The 19,634-nt window shown below is 33.8% G+C and overlaps 1 protein-coding gene across 3 annotated transcripts in view; it reads right to left on the bottom strand.

Annotated features, from left to right (window-relative positions):
• The window catches only part of LOC126753438 (ATP-binding cassette sub-family G member 4), a 31,407-nt gene extending 13,106 nt beyond the window's left edge, over nt 1-18,301 (bottom strand). The window contains exons 1-2 of one of the 3 annotated variants that reach the window (XM_050464908.1): nt 18,076-18,301; nt 1,394-1,830 (exon numbers count right to left, since the gene is read on the bottom strand). In XM_050464908.1, the coding sequence (XP_050320865.1) occupies nt 1,394-1,766 (373 nt within the window). In that variant the 5' untranslated portion in view covers nt 1,767-1,830; nt 18,076-18,301. Of the gene's footprint in view, nt 1-1,393; nt 1,831-2,495; nt 2,537-18,075 lie in introns of those variants that run through there. The other 2 variants (XM_050464907.1, XM_050464906.1) reach the window with 2 other exon arrangements.
• Nucleotides 18,302-19,634: the final 1,333 nt, after the last annotated feature.

The raw sequence follows: 19,634 nt of genomic DNA, 5'->3' as shown, positions 1-19,634 counted from the left end.
ACAAACAGAAGGTTTCAAGACCGGAGCATACTCTTGTAGAACCCCCAGAAGTGATCTAATGACAGATTCCCCGAGCATACTAAAGTTATGGAGGGAACACTTTTTCAGCCTGTTAAATGGCAGTGAGAGTTTAACGACAGGAGAAGGCGATAAACTTCCTCAACATCGCGTGTAAGGTTCTATCGAGAGTATTGTTCGAAAGATTAAACCCCACCGTCAACGCTAAGCGATGTCTGCATTTGGTATCCCCGCAAAACTAATACGGCTGTGTAAACTGACGTTGAGCAACACCAAAAGCTCCGTCAGGATCGGGAAGGACCTCTCCAAGCCGTTCGATACCAAACGAGGTTTCAGACAAGGCGACTCCCTGTCGTGCGACTTCTTCAACTTGCTTCTGGAGAAAATAATCCAAGCTGCAGAACTAAATAGAGAAGGTACCATCTTCTATAAGAGTGTACAGCTGCTGGCGTTTGCCGATGATATTGATATCATCGGCCTCAACACCCGCGCCGTTAGTTCTGCTTTCTCCAGGCTGGACAACAACATGGTAGAACCGGAACCTTTCATAACGGTCGGCCCCCACACAATAAAGGAACTGCTCCGCAAGGATGAAGCGGTGGGCAGGGAGAGGCATTGGCAATAACTCCCAGGCTTGCGCCACGTAAAGTTGCTAATGAATGGTTACAACCTCAAAAGGTTTAAATATGTAATCAATCTCCCAAGGGATAAACTCAGGCTTCTGGTCGCCTTCTACACTGGCCACTGCAAGCTCAAGAAGCACTTATTCAACATGGGCCTAGCTTCTTGCGCAAATTGCCGGTTCTGCGACTTGCGAGTCTGAAACTCCAGAACACCAGCTAATGGATTGCACAGCAATCTGTAGACGCAGGACTAAGGCCCTTGGATCCATGTTTCCAAATAGGGATCACATCGCCTCAATAGCACCTAGCAGTATATTGGAATTCAACAAATAGCTGGGGCTCAATCCTCATTAATTTATCTTATCTTACCTTAATATATGGACTGATGTATTCTGTGGGGGGGTGAACTAGTAGAACAAGCATCTGCATATTAGTTCATTTCTGAGATATCTTCACTGTTATTTAAGATTATAATAACGATTTAATTTAGTATAGCCTCAGTACGTTTTCAAATTAATACTCGTATGAACTTCAAAAAGGGTTTTCAAGATAGTCGCAGCACTAAAATTTGCATTAAATTCGCTGCACAACAACAACGAATTCCAATTGAAATAATAGATATTTGGAAATATATAAAATAATTCTGTTTAAAAATTAAATTTTTGATTATTATTATTTAATGCACTTAGTGTGTGTGTAATATGTATAATAGTATATGTAAAAGTATTTATGGTGAATACAGGTTTTCTTACCTTTTCCAAACCCCATTTGTACTGTAAGTGACAGCTCCTTAAATTCTATATCTACTGGCTTACGGGAAGGCAAATTCGAGAATGGTTCATCAGAGTTTTTCTCCTTACTGCCATTAGTACAGCCGTTACTTTTATTTACCACCAATGGCTGTATTTGTATCTGCTGTTGATCGCTATGTGCTTCGCTGCCATTTGTAGATGGCGCGGAGGCAAAGACGCTTCCGCCATTCCGCCAACCATGTACACTGGTTAATGGCACTGTTGTTGGGCTATAAACAGGAGTTGACCGCTGGTCAACCACCTCAATACCCAGACCCAATGCTGATGCTGGCAATGAGGAAGGTGCGAAAAACTGTTCTCGTGCGGATAACATTTGCCGACTTTTTACTTGAGCTTTGATGTGCGATCGATTCTCGTGGTCCTCGACTACGTTCGAACTGAAATAATGGGAAATTGTATTTATTATAATCGTACTTTATTATAAGAGGTCATATGTAATTGTAAGCTTTGTATGTGTACATACATACATGTAATCATTCAAAATTAATTGATTGCAATGTGATTTTTTTTAAGTACAGCACAATCTAGCAATGTGCGTCAATCAGTGTATAACGACCGTACATACATATGTATGTATGTATATGAATATTTATGTATTCAATTGCAATTATTATATATGTATGTATAATCATTTCCTTTATTTAGCTCATTCTTTTGTTAAGTAGAACGTAAGCATAATAATGGCAAATACTTTTAGCACATTTAATCAGTTTACTAGTTCAGTTCTATCAGTACATACACATACCACTATGAGAAAAAAATGTAAGGCTTTGTTTATAATTTTAAAACTCCTAATTTGTTCTTCAAAATCTATGTTATCCGTCTCAAAGTAATCCCCCCTCAGTCACAATAGACTTGTGCCAACCTTTTTCCATTCAAACAGTTCTTAAAGTCAATTTCCAGAAAATTGGCGATAAACTCACGAAGAATCAATGCAGTATGAGATGGTTCATAAGTGCAAAAACCTCATCGGCTCATAATTACGAATACCTTGGCGCAATCAACGCATAACACTCAAAAAGTATTCCTTGCTGTCACTGACCTGCTTGGACGTAGTTGTTTTCGCATTGGCTCACCTTTGCCATGATATTCCGACTACAAACGTCTATTTCCGGGTAGTAAGCTAGATTCCATACTAATCAGTAATAATACGTTTCATGACATCCTGGTAGTTAACGCGACGCTGTTTTTCGAAAAAATTTAGTGATTTTGAAACTAATCGTGCTTTCGTGCTTTCACTTTTCTTAGAGCCAAATGTAAGATCTCTGATCGTTAATTCTCAAGCACCAATGCACGAGGTTCGACGTCAATTCGTTTTCGACCCTCTTTGCTCGCGACAAACAATTATCACCGAATGCCTTTACCAACGTTCTGAACGTTTCGGCAAATTTCAGATTTTGATTCCGCACATAAAGTTTAATCGAACTTCTTTGATGAATAATTTCACTTACAGATGTCACTGCCGGTCATAGCAACCAAGAAAAAAATATTTCGAATGGGTTTTCGAGTTAAATTTAAATTAAAAAGTCTTACTATTTTTTGACCACGGTAGTAAACATACTTATAAATACATGTGCATAAAAAATACGGTAAATATTGTGAATAATAAAGTAAATTGGATATATGTAGATCATTACACAAAAATGCAGATAGGTGGAGAAGGACCTGACTTCGCTTGGAATTTCCATCATCATCTAAAAAGCCATTTAGCCCTTGGGGGTGCGGAGAAATTTCCGCCATTTCTCCCCTCTGAATCCGCCAATGATTAAAATAAAATATTGCCTTATTGATGGTATTAACTTAATTCACAAATAACATCCGCTCAAATTGTTAAAGTTTCATCCCAAAAGTTAAAGTTCAACCATTGTGTAATGGCGAAAATAGCAGTTCTAATAGACACACACGATAGATTAAGATACAAAATATTTCTGTTTTAACAATCATTCTTATATTATCGTTTCGAGTAACTTGCATATACAACTACTTATATTACTTTGTGGCCGATATTGGTATTAGGTATACCTGGAAATTTTGGAGAACTGTGTACGTTTTTCAACAGTAAATCGTGAAGGATTGTAATCCGCATTACAACTTTTAAAACAACCAAAATATTTTTGTGATTAATTTCAATTGAAATTGTATTGAGAAAGTCTTGTCAAGTGAAAAAATAAATTTAGAGACATTTCAATAATTTTGTAGATTCTTAAGTTGCTTTCGTTTCATTAATTTTTTCTTTTGTAGATTTTTGCCAAATGAGGTGATGGAATATTCCTATAAACGCAATCTGTATCATATGTATATAGTTGTAACGTCGTTTTATATACACATACATTAAATATTTTAAAGAAATAATTAAAACTAAGTAAGTAAGGGCTAAGTTCGTGTGTAACCGATCATTTTAAACTAAAGTCTAACAAATGGAATTGAATTATTAATCATCTATTTTACTCGATCGCTTTCGGTCACTTCAAAAAGTCTCAGTACGAGTACAATTTACAAATACTGATAATTTTCGACAAATTGCAGTGTTGCTAGGTAGTGACTTTTATAGGCTTGATAACAAAAGAAGGTATATATAATGTTCACGACATCCATAAATTTTTATATTTCCATTATGCTATAAAACTTTTCAATTATTAGAATATTAAAATTGTTTCAAAGGAAAGTCTAAAGGTCAAATTATAACCTTGAAATCATAATTGGCATTAAACAGACTTTACTTCTGAATGAATTGCACATTTTAAATTTTCAAAAATTAAAAATTACATTTGCTATATTTTTGATTTTGGTTTAATAAATATCGGCTTCCTCAATTGGAATTTTAACTTTCAAATATATTTCTGAGACTTTAACAAATGGGGCGCACGCCCATTTCTTTTATTTTTTTTGCAATCTCCTTTGTTAAATTTCAGTTTAATATTTTAATTTAGTGCTTAGTTATGGCTTAGATTTGTAGGCGTGTTGTGGTCCGATTACGCCCATCACATGTCCCAAGTTTCATTAAGATATCTTAATTTTTACTCAAGTTATCGCAAGAACAGACAGACAGACACGCAGATTTCAACACGTCTTGATCATTTATATACTATACATGTATATAACCCTATATCTAACTCGATTATCTTTAGGTTATACAAAGAACCGTTAGATGAACAAAACCACTGCCATCATCAAAAAGACAGATGCAAATTTCACCCATTTGAGTAGTCCAAAATTAAAACTTTATTTGATATATATATTTTTTTAAAGTACCTTTGTCTCTAGCAATAAACACATGTTTCATTAAACTATGTGCATAAACAAGAAAAGTATTGGCCTTTCTATAAAAGAAAACTTCTTAAAAGCTTAAATTCCATACAAAAAACTATATTAATGGGCATATGGCTGATTAGCTACACTTTAAATGGCCCCTTACGGCCACACAAATAATTCTCACAAGTTATACCGATTAATCTCTTCAACTACATTTACATATTTAGTTCTATTAACGTAAGCTGATTGAATGAGAGTTTTCATTAATCATTAAAGGTAGTTAGGAGTGCATCATCTTCGGGCTCAGCTAGAGCTAGATACGATATTTTGAAATAGTAAAAATATTGAAACCCAGAAATCAGAAAACTGCTTTCCACTTACTTCTCTCACAAAAATGTTCCGATAAAATTTAATAATTACTATACACTACTCCTAAAGTGCTTCATATCACTGTAACTTGATTCTGATGATTTCCGCCGTCAACTTTAATTTTAAATTCCTAATCAGCAATCTCGAAAACTTATTTGCCGAACAAATCAATTCTCATTAAATTAAACCCTACGAATTTATTATATGCAGATTGATTCGGAATATTATTATTTGTACAAATTCAACACTGAATTATCATTGTAATATCATAAGTAAATCACCCATAGTTTAGAGTACATCAGCAACAGCTTGGAAGCATAATCAGCTATTCGGCTACATTATTTGGATTCTTATTTGGAATTTTATTTTTATAAATATTGTTATCAGACGACTTTTTCCATTATAAACACTGATAATTCAAAGATGCGTAAATTGAGTAAAGGCCGTATCTCGTCTCAGGAAGCATGGAGCAATAAAAAATTTTCTGCTGATCCTTTTTAGAATATGCCATGCATATGCCTGCTTTATTTGTATTCATAAGTCATAACTTGAAAAAAGGTGAAGTGATATGATCGTATTATCAAAAACAATAATGTTGTTTTCTTTAGATTTCTATAAATATAGTGAATGTCTGCGGCTTGAACAGTTCTATATGCAATACATACACACAATAAATAGCTTTAAAATTTCGCTGATAATATGTATTAGGGTGCATTAACTTTCTGCACCCTTTTTAAGGTTAGTGACCGCCTGCTTATTCAGCATATTGCGTATGAAATAAAGAGAAAAAACAAAGGATTATATATTAATCGGCTAAAACAGACAATTTGTCTATGTAATTAAATGACTTTGTATATGGCAGTAATCTTTACTACTATGAGCAAAAATAGTAGGACTTTTTCATAGTTTTAAAATTCCTCCCAATATATTTGTGACAACATTTTTTTTAATCCTCGAAATGTTTGTTAAAGTCAATTTCCAGAATAACATTAAATGCGCGTAGAGCAATGTCTTCAATTGACTAAAACGTTTTCGCCGGAGCGGCCGTTAGAGTTTGCTGAATATCTTGAAGTCACACAGAACTAAATCAGGCGAAGACGGTGGTTTCGGCAAGATATTGGCGAAATACTCACAAAGAATCAATGCAGTATGTCGTGGTGCAAAAACCAAGAGTTGTCGACCAATAATCCCGGCCTTGTTTTACGAATATGTTCGCCCAAACGACGCTTAACACTCAAATAGTATTCTTTGTTGACAGTTTGTCAAAAAAATTGTCAACATTTCCTTGATTTTTTGCCTGCTTTTGCGTGGTTCTTTCGGCTTCGGTCCAGTTTAGTCACGATATTCGGTTAAACGTGCTATTACTTTTCTTAGGGCCAAATAATCTTTCAAAATGGGTTCAATGATCCTACCGATATTCCAACGATGCCGGTAAGATTTCTGACCATCAATCGTCGTTCCTCACGCACCAATTCCTTTATTTTATTTGATGTCGATAGCCTTCCTGTACATGGTTTGCCATCAACGCGATCTCGACCATCCTTGAATAATTTGTACCAATCAAAATCCCTTGGTCGCGACAAACGATTATCAGCGAAGGCATTTTCCAACTTTCTGAACGTTTCGGCACCAAAAAACTAATGGAATTTCTTTATTGAATAACATCACTCATCGTAAAAATCGCCAAATGCTCTTTATGTACTTCGGAAACACAAGCGTATAATAATCACTAATGATTGTTTTGAAGTGACTGTCAGGCCAACCTAGAAAAAAAACACTTCGACAAATGGGTTTTCGCGCGAATTTTAAATTGAAACACGAAATTTAATTGAAAGGACAGATAAATAGAAACGAGAATGCATTTTCTTACGATATCAAGGGATGTGCTTTAAAGCTACAGTGCAACAGTTTGTGGTCAAATAATACGGACCCAATAATTAACAATCTTCACATACATTTCGTTACTTTCAAGGAAGTAATTTTTTTGTTGAAATTATACTCATACGCATTAATCATTGAATTTTAATCAGAAATTGCATTCCACTTTTCGTGGCAAATAATCGTATAGTAGATCTGTATTAATCTGAGCAACCTCGTCATTGATAATCAAATGCCCGATAATAATCGAAACAATGAAATCAACAACATACACGTAAATTACTTCAATTTTATTTAATATAAATAACCAGCTTATAAGTCATTTATTTATGTTTTGAAATAATTGTAAATATTATTGCTAACTGGTAGTTTTGCAACCAATTGTTAAATAGTTCATAGTCTAAAGGTTATTTGTTCCATCGATTACGAACACTTGAGTAGAAACATACTCGTATGTATGTATATCCCACAGTGTTAGTTGTCAGATAGTCATGAACTAATGGTTACGAAAGAGAATTTAATAATACTACTAAAAAAACTGAAGGAAAAATTTGCTATTGATGTGCCAAGAGGTCTGTGGAGTATTTAAGGTCTCCTGATTACATATTTGAGCTCAAAAATGTTCGATCACTTACAGTAATTTTTATCATTTAAGAAAATGGTGGTGATTTGCACCCCTTTACTACAGAACAAAAAATCTTACGTTTAAGAAAACTTTTATGTTCGTTTTATACAATCCAGAATTAGCAAGAAACAGCTTCTAACATCAGAATAGGATAGATTCCAATATTGTGCTTATAAAATGTATGAAGATAAACCTTATTGGTAAATTGTCGAACTTATCTCTTAATTTTAAATAACGTATTATGTGTATGTATGTATGTACATATGTATGTATACGCCAAAGCATGGCGAGTTTCAAACACATCACAAGGAGGCAGGGGAGCAGGGGAGTACTAAGTTCCACTGGAACGCAAAAATTTTACACTCTCGTATTTGTAACGATCAAAGTCGGAGAAATAATTTTAGTGGTTGGAAAATCTTTTTATTAAAACTCGTTATTCGACAAAATCGTGAATGTATTACATTTACGTATGGTATCCTCTTAACTTAGATTATTGGTCATAGATCAAAATATTTCATCTTAGATATGTAAAAATACAGATGTAGATATAAATATTTAACCAAAGCAACTAAACGTTATACATTAGGTACATAGGAAAAAGTCAACCAGAAGATCGATTCATTAAAATACATATACATATGTACATATATACATATATGTACGTAAGCTTTTGAACGTCAGGTATTAGATCTAGGAGAAGGTCTGAACTAATTGCATTAATTTTTGGCATTACTCAGAGGTAGCATCACGACACATTATTATCAGATACAAATGCTATCTGAGTTCCATTGAGACAGCTCAGATGTTGACTAATATCCTGAAAAGTGTAGTTCTTAGCCATATCAAACGCATTCTAGTAAAAATTAATAACTACATATTTTCAACAAGAAAGTAACAAACAGATTTAAATATTATCACAATCAGGTTCGGCAGAACTAAACAAAATACCGATCTTATAAAACGGTATAAGTATCTAAGAACAAAACTCTAATTTGACGCGCTCCCATCTAACATAATTCAAACAAAAGTTAACTTATGCATCAACTAAGGTAAAAATGAGCTAAACTAAGATAATGCGAGCATATTATAAGGAATTGTACTTGAATATTCGTCGGTTAGTTATTGAATGGTATGTATGTACATACATACATACATATATGTATGACATCATCATTGTAGTACCCCGTTAAACGAACATACTTACTTGTAGCATATACTTGCACTTGCGGTTTCTTTAGTAAAACAAAGTATCACTAAATAATTATTACATATGTACTTATGTATGTATGTATGTATGATAATAGAGCTCTCATAGAAATTAAAGTGTACATTCTCATATACTTGTATACATATGTACGGTTATACATATATATTAATATGTCGATTGTTTTGTATTTTGTTTAATTACAAGGCGTACAAAGAATTAGATTTGGACATTGGACTGTTATTTAACTTAGAAAATATGTTATCAGACTTTAAATGTACGTACATACATATCTGTATGTACAGGGTTTGTCTGGAAAGTAATAGGACTGAGTCGATTTAAAAAAATTTATTGAACCGATCGTTACAATTCTTTAAAAAACTTTGCAAACATTGATGGCGTCACGGAAGACATTCTCTGGAGTAGCCTTGTGAGCCGAGGTGCATGCTGCTTGGATCCCCTCTGTCATCTCAAAATGCTTGCTTTTCATCGGCTTTTTCAGACAAGGAAACGAAAAAAATCCGTCGTTGGGATATCGACCTTGGTTAGGTAGTTGTTCACAAGAAAGGCGGTGTTAGCCGGGGGTTGTCTTAGTGCAACTTCCAATCGGCAGCGATGTCTTGTCGGACCTGATTGACCCTTCGTTTGAATCTCTTGAGGACATCCGCGCAAAACCTGGCGTTGATGGTTTGTCCAGGAGGAACAAATTCATGATGGACAATACCATTGATGTCAAAAAAGACAATGAGCATCATTTTCCCTTTGGATTTGCTCATTCATCAGCGACCTCTTCCCAGCCCTCCAAAAAGGCCTGGTGCCACCGAAACACACCACCTCTTGCTAAAGCAACATCTGGGTAAGTCTGCTTGATCATATCAAACGTCTCTGTAGCGGATTTACCGAGTTTCACACAGAATTTAATCGCGTACCCCTGCTCTAACGGACGCTGCATTTTTGGCCTGCACCACTTAGAGAAACGTCGCGTGAAAATGTTTGTTCTGACTCTCCAGGTGCTCGGAGACAACTGATCAGCCACTCGTTCGTTAGCTAGGAACACCCTCTACCGAGTCCAGTCCGTGCGCGCACGCTCCGAAGTACAGTTGCGGCGGAAGAAAATCAATCCTACTACTTTCCGGACAAATCCTGTACATATGTATAAGTACAAATTAAAGTAAGTGAATGCAATCATTAACAAGTAAGGAAGAGCTAAATTCGGGTTTAACGAACATTTCATACTCTTCCAACTTGCCAGAATTAGGTCCGGGGAAATACCTTCAGGGAGGGGTTAGGGCTTCAAGGTAAAAAAAGACTTTTTTGTGAATTTATTGCTTAAATATGGATTGAGTAATTTTGACATTTTTGACAATATACATATGTAGGTTAATTGTTTTCGGTGCTCTTTTAGTTCATAAACTTTACACACGGTTTATCTCAAAACTACTTTATCAAAGTCCGTGTTCACTGTCATTTCAAAACTACTTGACCGATTCATTTCAAACTATGTACACTTTTTTTCCATCTACAAAATGGCGAAATTGTTTGTGGAAAATAACAGTTTACACTTTAAATGGTCGCTAAAAATTTTTAAATGAAAAAAAATTTCAAAACGTTGGGAGGAAGATTTGATTACAATTTTCTTGTTTTTTTATTTTCGGATAATTTCCAGCCGAGTTATGTTGAATACCACAAATTGTTCTTTTCCAAGACATTCTGGACGAAGCTCTGTTACCGGCTTATGCGTCAATATTTCTGCATAAAAAATTAACCTATATTGTCAAAAGTGTGGTCAATAATGTACAAAAGGTACGATTAAAATTACTCAATCCATATTTAAGAAATAAATTCGCAAAAAAAGTATTTTTTTTTTATCTTGAAACCTTAGCCCCTCCCTTCACGAGCATTAGGTTTTTTAGTTATATGGGGTCTAGAGCAAGTTTTTATTGATTTTTATTAAGATAACTGACATGTTTGCCGATATCTACGGTATAAAGTCAACCGGAGTACAAAAATATTTCTATTGACATACAGGCATATTATTATCAAAAAAGGGATTCTCTCCACATTTATGTATGTATATGAGGTATAGATTGACCGATATTTCAATGGAAATTTATATGTCTCTGACGCATTTATTTATACATATATTTATCGAACTTTTAGTGTTTAGGTGATACAAACAACCTTTGAATGGATAAAACTATTATACACGGTAGCAACATGTTACAGGAGTATGATAATAAATTACTGCTTTACTGGGTCAAAAAATATTAAAGTCTTACAATTTAACGAAACTTTTACGCAAACACGATTTGGTCATAAACTCCCACACTTGTATACTGTTATTGTTTACAAGCACACACATACAGTTACGGACAATAAAATAGAATCAAAAGTGTTGCTTTGAAACAATGGCATAATTTTTCTGAAATTTTTCATTTATTTTGTAACTTTTTTGCATAATAACAAGTAATATGTACTTTTAAAAAAGAGAAAAATATAGCATTGTCGAGTTTTACAGTTAACTGTAATTTAAAAAAGGGTAAATAGCGTACCCCGTGCTTAGTGACAAAATAATAAAATCAATAGCGAAATGGTTTCATAAATGAAAAATATTTAAATAGTTATGTATATTAACTTAATTAGATCTATGGAATGAATAATTGTATCAATTATGAATTTATTTAAAAAATGGGTCGAGCAAAACATTGTTCAGAGGAGGAAAGATTGTGCGTCCAAAATTTGCAAGGAATGGGTCACGCGTAAAGGCAAATTGCAAACATTTGAAATATGTCTCAAATATTTATGTTTGATGCCTTAAAATTTCCGAAAAAGGGTTGAAGAAATAGGCCGACCACAAAAAAATGACTGCGCAAGTCGTTCGAAATATTGCATGATTGCCGATGCGCGTAGCGTTTAAGGCCCCTGCAGCCATTCAATAAGAATTATGTGCAAAAATTTCTTCAAGAACAGTATGAAGACGACTTGTGGAGAAAAAATTGCTTTGGCACATGGTCCCGAAAGGTGCCAATGGTGAGAAAACGGCATAGATGCAATCGTATTCAGTTTGCAAAACGACACATTAATTAGGGCTGAAAATTAAGAAAAAATGGTTCGACATTTTATGGTCCCAATGCAAAATTAATATGATAGAAAATAATAGTTGCGCGTGAGTCCGACGTCCAAAAAACAAAGAAATGTGCATCCGCTACACGACTAGGTCCTTCAAACCCCGTGGGGCAATATAATGGATTAGGATTGTATCTCATATTGTAATGCGGGACCTATTTTTTGGATACAAGGAAACATAGACCGCCATATATACGTTAATGTTTTAGATAAGGTCATACTCCCATACGCTGAATAGAATTCGCCTTGCATTTTGGCAATTTCAACAAGAGAGCGACACAAAACATACTTCGGGTCTCGCAAAAATGGTTTTCAGATCATGGGGCTAGCGTTATGGCTTGGCCAGAATAATCAGCAGATCTAAATCTCATCAAATACTTACGGAAAATTGTTAAGGAAAATATTGCACCCCTTAAACCGAAAAATAAGGCAGAATTCACAGAGAAGGTACAAAGGTCTGGTATTCTGTTCCACAGGACACTTTCGGTAGCCTAATTAGGTCTATGCCTAGAAGATGTGCATCGGTATTAGACGATTAAGAATACACTACAATCTACTACCAATTTTTCCATTAGTTAACTTAAAAAAATATTTTTTTAATGTAAAAGACTTTGATTCTATTTTTTTGTCCTTAGAATTTTTGAAATATATTCTTTACCTTTGTTTTTGTAATATTTATGAATTGTTTTTTTCAATATTTTTAATGCTACCAATAGCACTTGATATGAAGTACATAATAAAAATATAACTTAGTTGAATTTAAATCAAATTCATAACTTTTTTAAAACGGAAAATTAGTACCATGGATGATTCTATTTTATTGCCCGTAACTGTATGTATATATACGTAAATACAAGACTTAGGCACTTGTTCGAATGAAACTCAGAGCTTGAACATTTATATTGAAAAAAATTTCATGTCGTATACAACTTTGGAGTGGCGTTGAAGAGCCAGACTTTATAATTAGCTGCAAACCAAAAATAGCATGATCAATTTTAACATACCATATCTTAGAGTTTTTATAAGTAAACATATTTTCGTGATGCATAAGAATATGAAACTTGAGATTATGTGACTGATATTTGCCATCGCTTTCGATATTGGTTGTGCTCAATTAAGGTTATTTAAATTAAACATTTAAATCTACCCAATTTGCCATACTTAACAATGATGGAACAGGCGAAAGTATTAATTGTATATTGAATGTGCATACATACTTATGTATATGTTTTTTGAAATGTTTCACTAGTTTGCTCCTAGTAATCTTATAAAAAAACTCTTTTATTGGTTGTCATTTTCGCCCTTCCGCTTTATTTCATACCGCATTTATCGGCCAATACGTGGGCTATCTTATTAAAATTAAGTGGATGTGTTTACTAATAAAGGTGCATATTTGTGCCTAAACTCGGATACAAATTTACATTAGTTACCTTAATGAAACTAAAAAACGCATTTTATTCTGTTAATAGTATGTGCCATTGCTCAAAATAGATAAAATGGGGTCAACACCACCCCTATCTACCTCATACCTATTATAAGATTTTCAAATATTATTATACATACTTAGATTATTGTCGGTGCTACTACTCACATATGCTCATATGTAAGTATATTGATTTTCGTTATTCTAACAAATCTTGAGCCGAACATATGTGTGTATGTATGCATATTCATAAAATTGTTTGAAAATATGTTCTCAAGTAGACTTCAGCAACGTAAAAATTAATTAAACCTTCCTCTGCCCCAATACATAAGCATGTACATATAGCCTATGTAATAATTTCCGCCTTACAACCTGACAAATGTAAATAAAAATCCAAATCCAAAAAAAAAATAAATAAACAAGTTTTCTTAAAATGTATATGGCTTACCGCTGCATAAGTACATACATATGTATAATAAAATTGGTGTAGACTTTGATCTAAACCTTACATGCCTTCACGTTTTCAGAGCAACTCATTAAATTAAATCTAGCTTCTTCAATTGAGTTTATATCACATATTACTCATTTAGGTATGATTTTATTACATAAGTACATATACATACATATGTATATATTTTTTCGACTCGAGGTAAAAAAAAGTATTAAATTAAAGTCAGTACAGGACCTTCAATACACTTATGTTGAGAAGATACCGAATTTCATTGTTATCCATTCACGACTTCGTCCAATAATGAATGCTTAACTCTTTTTTTATAGTACATATAAAGTTTTGCAAACACTTGAATAGATTGGAGATCTTTCAAAAGTATCAGTATAAATTGTTAATGTATTAAATGTTCGGTTACGCCCGAACATAGCACTTCTTTACTTGTTTAATTTCAATTATCATACATACAAAGCTGCATACATAATGTACATAAATATTTAACCGTATGTGAGTATTAGTCATTATATTTCCCTTTAGGGAAAGCAGTTCATTCCTCAAGATATTGTTATTTATTTATCATAAAAAACAATATTCGTATACAGACAAAAAAATAGTGCATTACGTCTTCGATTCGCGGGTCTTGGAAATTGACTATTCGAACCACTTCTGGTATGTGCAATATATGTATATGTAAGTACAATAAATATCACGAACAAATATCAAGCGATTATACAACAAACAAAGAAAAAGATAAACCTTAAGAGCATAGTTCATCATAGGGAAAAAGAGTTGTAGAAAATCGAAAAGATTTGGAACTCGTTTTGCTAGTGTTTTATAGTAGCATTTCATGTTTATTGTTACATACATACATATGTGCTGTAACTTTGCATTCACTAACCAGAAAAGTTTCTTTATTTTTATAAAATAAAATTGAATTGTTGCCGTAAACAATTATTACCCTAAGCAATTGTGCAATTTTACCAGCAGGGTCTTATTTCTTCGGCTGTGTAATCATAGTGCTAAAGTCCGAATTCTTATCAAAATATTCATTTTCAATTTGAAATGTTAAATAAGTTGCCCGTGGATGTTAGGAAAATAAAAAAATATATATGTACATATGTATGTATATCCATATCATATCGAAAACTTGTAAAGTGTGATACTTAAGCTCCACATTAAGATACGAAACTGTAATTTGGTACAACGAATTGCATTATGAAGAGGCATTTGTGGTTAGAAAATATAAAAGTAGTAATAAGTGATATCTGAATTTGGTATCCCCGCAAAACTAATACGGTTGTGTAAGCTGACGTTGTGCAACACCAAAAACTCCGTCAGAATCGGGAAGGACCTTTCCGAGCAGTTCGATACCAAACGAGGTTTCAGACAAGGTGACTCTGTTTCGTGTGACTTCTTCAACCTACTTCTGGAGAAAATAATTAGAGCTGCAGACCTAGACCGATAAGATATAATATTCTATAAGAATGTACTGCTGCTGGCGTATTGATATCATGGGTATTGATATCATTTGCCTTAACAACCGCGCCGTTAGTTCTGCTTTCTCAAGAATGTATAAGGCAGCGAAGCAAATGGGTCTGGTGATGAACGAGGGCAAGACGAAATATCTCCTGTCATCAAACAAACAGTCGTCGCATTCGCGACTTGGCACTCACGTCACTGTTGACAGTCATAACTTTGAAGTTGTAGATAATTTCGTCTATCTTGGAACTAGCATCAACAGCAACAATAATGTCAGCCTGGAAATCCAACGCAGAATAACTCTTGCCAACAGGTGCTACTTCAGACTAAGTAAGCAATTGACAAGTAAAGTTCCCTCTCGAGAGAAAAGTTCTGCGGAAGATTTATGGTCCTTTGCGCATTGGCCACGTCGAATATTGCATTCGATGGAACGATGAGCCGTATAAGATATACGACGACATTGACATAGTTCAGCGAATTAAAAGACAGTGGCTACGCTGGCTAGGTCATGCTTCCGAATGGACGAAAACACTTCAGCTCTGAAAGTATTCGACGCAGTACCCGCCGGGGAAGCAGAGGAAGAGGAAGACCTCCACCAGGTGGAGAAGAACCTGGCTTCGCTTGGAATCTCCAATTGGCGTCACCTTGCGAAAAGAAGAAACAACTGACGCGCTGTTGTTAACTCGGCGGTAACCACGTAAGCGGTTTCTACGCCAGTAAAGAAGAAGAAGAAGCAACCCAGACTTTGTTCTTTATAAATATTCGGAAACCACTAAACTTCTGAGCTTCATAATAGCATCAAATCAGCTGTCACATATTCATAGATAAATTGACTAGAATACCAGTTATGGTGTATGGTATAAAAGAAAACAATGTTTTATAATTTTAGAATGGGAATAAAAAGGAATAGATTGCGGAACGGCTGAATATACATATGTACATGCTAAAACAAATATTTTTTTTTTCACAAATAGAAATAATTAAATGTCATGCAACTGTCTTATTTATTTTTCTATGAGACTTCTCAGTTGAGCACCATTTTTCACGTGCGGAGAAATGCTTAACTCTTGCAATTGAAACCTTAACTCAGCCGATTTTTACTGTACTCCTTAATGTTTCTGCACAACAGAGAAAATAATCAATAAAACATATAGAACGGATTATCATTTTTTCTCAAACCTCATAAAAACACAATGTGGTGATTTGCTTATGTTAATTTGCTATGGATATGTAAATATTTGGCATATGTATAGTCAGTATTTTCTAATTTACAATTTTTTCTATAAAAACCTCTAATATTGAACGAAGGTGTCAAGCTAGCCTAAACAAACAATTTTTGCCTCTTTCTTACATATACATACATACATACATATGTATATGAATGTAAATTTTAGATATGAATACATATACAATATGCATATGAATAGCCAATTAGCATTTACAAAAAAAGAAGTAAAAACTATTTAATTATTTTCTTTAAGGTTGATAAAAGCCGCACCGGTAAAGTGTTTTGAAGTCAATACTATATTTAATTTAAATAAATTTAAATTGAAAATGTGTACCTCTATGTAATTCAAAATTTACTGTTTGAATTAAAGTCGGTTTTACTCTCTGCGAAAATATATATTGGAATTTGTATTAAAAAAACTACATAACAGAAGTATAAAAAACAACACTACTTCAGAATATCAGAGTAAGTTTAGGGGTCTAATCACTCGCCGATTCGTGGCTAATAGATGGCGCTAATTTCGAAATCATTGAAAACGTAAAATCGAGAATTTCTGTAGAAAAAAAAAATTGGGCCATTTGTAAGAATTTATGTGATAAAATTGCTTATGTTTAAATCTGTATTTTAGAGACAAGAGATGCGGGTTAAACGATTATACTCAAGGTATTTTTTTTGTGTACAAAATTGTGTACTTTTGTAAACACAAAGCAACGAAAGCAATTGGAATCAAATTAACTCAAAACAAACTAAACCCCCAGTTAAATCGCGAAACTTAATCTTATATGTATATGTACATAAATATACATATGTGTGTATATGTATGAATGCATATATATAAATAAAGAATTCAAGTGTCTTAAGCAAACACAAATATGCGAAAAGCAAACGAAACATTTACGAATTTTATCGAGCAGTTAGGTGAGATTGAAGCACGTATCACCTGTGGTGGGAAAATGTATATAAACACTTTATTTGAAACAAGTTATAGTAAAATTGTTGTTTGTTATATATAAAAATAAAAAAAAAACTGCGATAAAACTATCTTCTTTCTTAAACGCGCACAAGTACATACAATACATACATACATACTACATATGTACTACATTCACAAAGAAGCAACTGTCAAACAATTCGAGTCGCTCGCACACAAACTGTCTTGTTTTTGCATTTATTAACAACAAATACACAGTCGACCAGCACCGCTGCTGAAACAACTGCTATTTAAGCTTAGCTGCAGTCACGTCGGCTAGTCGTGTGGAGTCTTGTGCAACAGCTGCAAAAACTGGATTTACTGTGCTCCTTCGCTTTCAGATCTTATTATCTTAAAGATTCTTATAGTAAATATTTGAAACCAGTTTCTATAGAAAGCGAGAGGCCCAATAGTTTTGTGCCTAAATAGAATGCCGAACAAAACAATCTTCACAATTGTTGCTGAAATTTTTAAGTAATTGAATGTGTCAATATGTGCTCATACGCATGTTTGAATGGAAATGTCAAAAAAAAAGTCACTCAGAAGCAATTGGCAATACTTTTCGCGCTTTTTATAACACAAAATTTCACTTTTCGCTTTATCGTTTATTAGGAACTCACTCACATTTAGGCTCTCAAATTTCTGATTTTTTTATTATTTAATATTTAATTTGATTCAGTTCATTTAAATTCACGTTTCCGATCGCGTATAAATTAGTCAGCGTATTTGTTTGTAGTCCTTATTAAAAAGCGTGTAGCGAGCAGAAGCACAAATACTCAACCACTCCAATCGAGCGTAGTTAACACTTTGGCTATTCTTGTCGAACCAAAACAGTATTGAAGCGCAAAGCAGCTTAGCTAACAATCGGTTGGTTGGCTGTCCAGCATGTGTGAACAAGTTGGAATCAATATACAACAGCAGCAGCAGTAACTGTTTGGAGGGTGGTGGGACGGATGAATAACAGTAACAACTGATCGGCAAAAACAATCAGAATTATTGTAGCAGCAAAGAGGTGCTGCGCTTCGTTACGCTTTTAAGCGTTTCCCAAGCACATATTCATTCAAATGTTTATGTATGTACATACATATATGTGTACATTTAAACTGGCATGTTGTTATCAGTTGATAGCAAATGCTCATCGCACTCATGTGAGTGGTGAGATGTACACGTTTAAGACGCGGGGGTGATCCATGGCGAACGATCGTTGATCAACAATTGTTAACAGTAACAGTATTGATAACAACAATAAATAAAATGTCAATTAGTAAGCTATGAATATATACATAATTACATACATATTCATGTAAATAAATATGTACATATGTAAGTGCATATTCTGCCGAGTCGAGAGTCCAATATTATCGAAATTTTTATTTTCAAATGCTTTGTTTTCTTTGTGTGTCGGTCTCAACAGTTTATTACTTCATTTACAATATACATATGTACATACATATGTATGCACATTAGGGTGTTTTTTTTTTTTGAACTATTAATTTTTTTCAGTCCCTTCACGAAATTTTCATGGAAATACCCTAAAAAAAATTCCCTGAAAATTTTAGCCTTTAATATTAAAATTAAGAACTGGACCAAGGCCTGTGAAAATTTTCCATAGAAAATTCCCTACAATCGTGAGTTTTTATCTTTAAATTCCAACAGAGCAGAGGTATTTTATGGCATCGTTTTGACTTTAGACGCATATTTCTCAGAATTGTTCACTCTACAAAAGTGCCCAGTGCAACAAAGTCGTAACTCACACCGGGGAGGTAGTACGGGGCTCTAAACCCGATTTTTCCAAGAATTTCGCTTTTTTTTTGTATACTATATATCGTAAATGACAAGAGCTATAGAAAAAATGTTCACGACAAATTTGTAGGAAATTTTATTTGCTATAAAAAAGGTCTGAGGTTAAAATCGCTATAATTAATACTTCTCGAGATATTCAGCTTTTTAAGTAAGGCTGTATGCAATTTTCGTAGATTTTTTAATACATACCATCTATAAAATTTCTATATAGCCCTACTTAAAAAGCCGAATATATACTGGGCACTTTTGTAGAGTGAACAATTCTGAGAAATATGCGTCTAAAGTCAAAGCGATGCCATACAATACCTCTGATCTGTAGGAATTTAAAGATAAAAACTCACGATTGTAGTGTATTTTCTATGGAAAATTTTTACAG

This window comes from Bactrocera neohumeralis, chromosome 3 (assembly GCF_024586455.1).
Source record: "Bactrocera neohumeralis isolate Rockhampton chromosome 3, APGP_CSIRO_Bneo_wtdbg2-racon-allhic-juicebox.fasta_v2, whole genome shotgun sequence".
Classification (NCBI taxonomy): domain Eukaryota; kingdom Metazoa; phylum Arthropoda; class Insecta; order Diptera; family Tephritidae; genus Bactrocera; species Bactrocera neohumeralis.
Note: the sequence above shows the minus strand (reverse complement) of the source record. Positions and strands in the feature narration are given on the sequence as shown.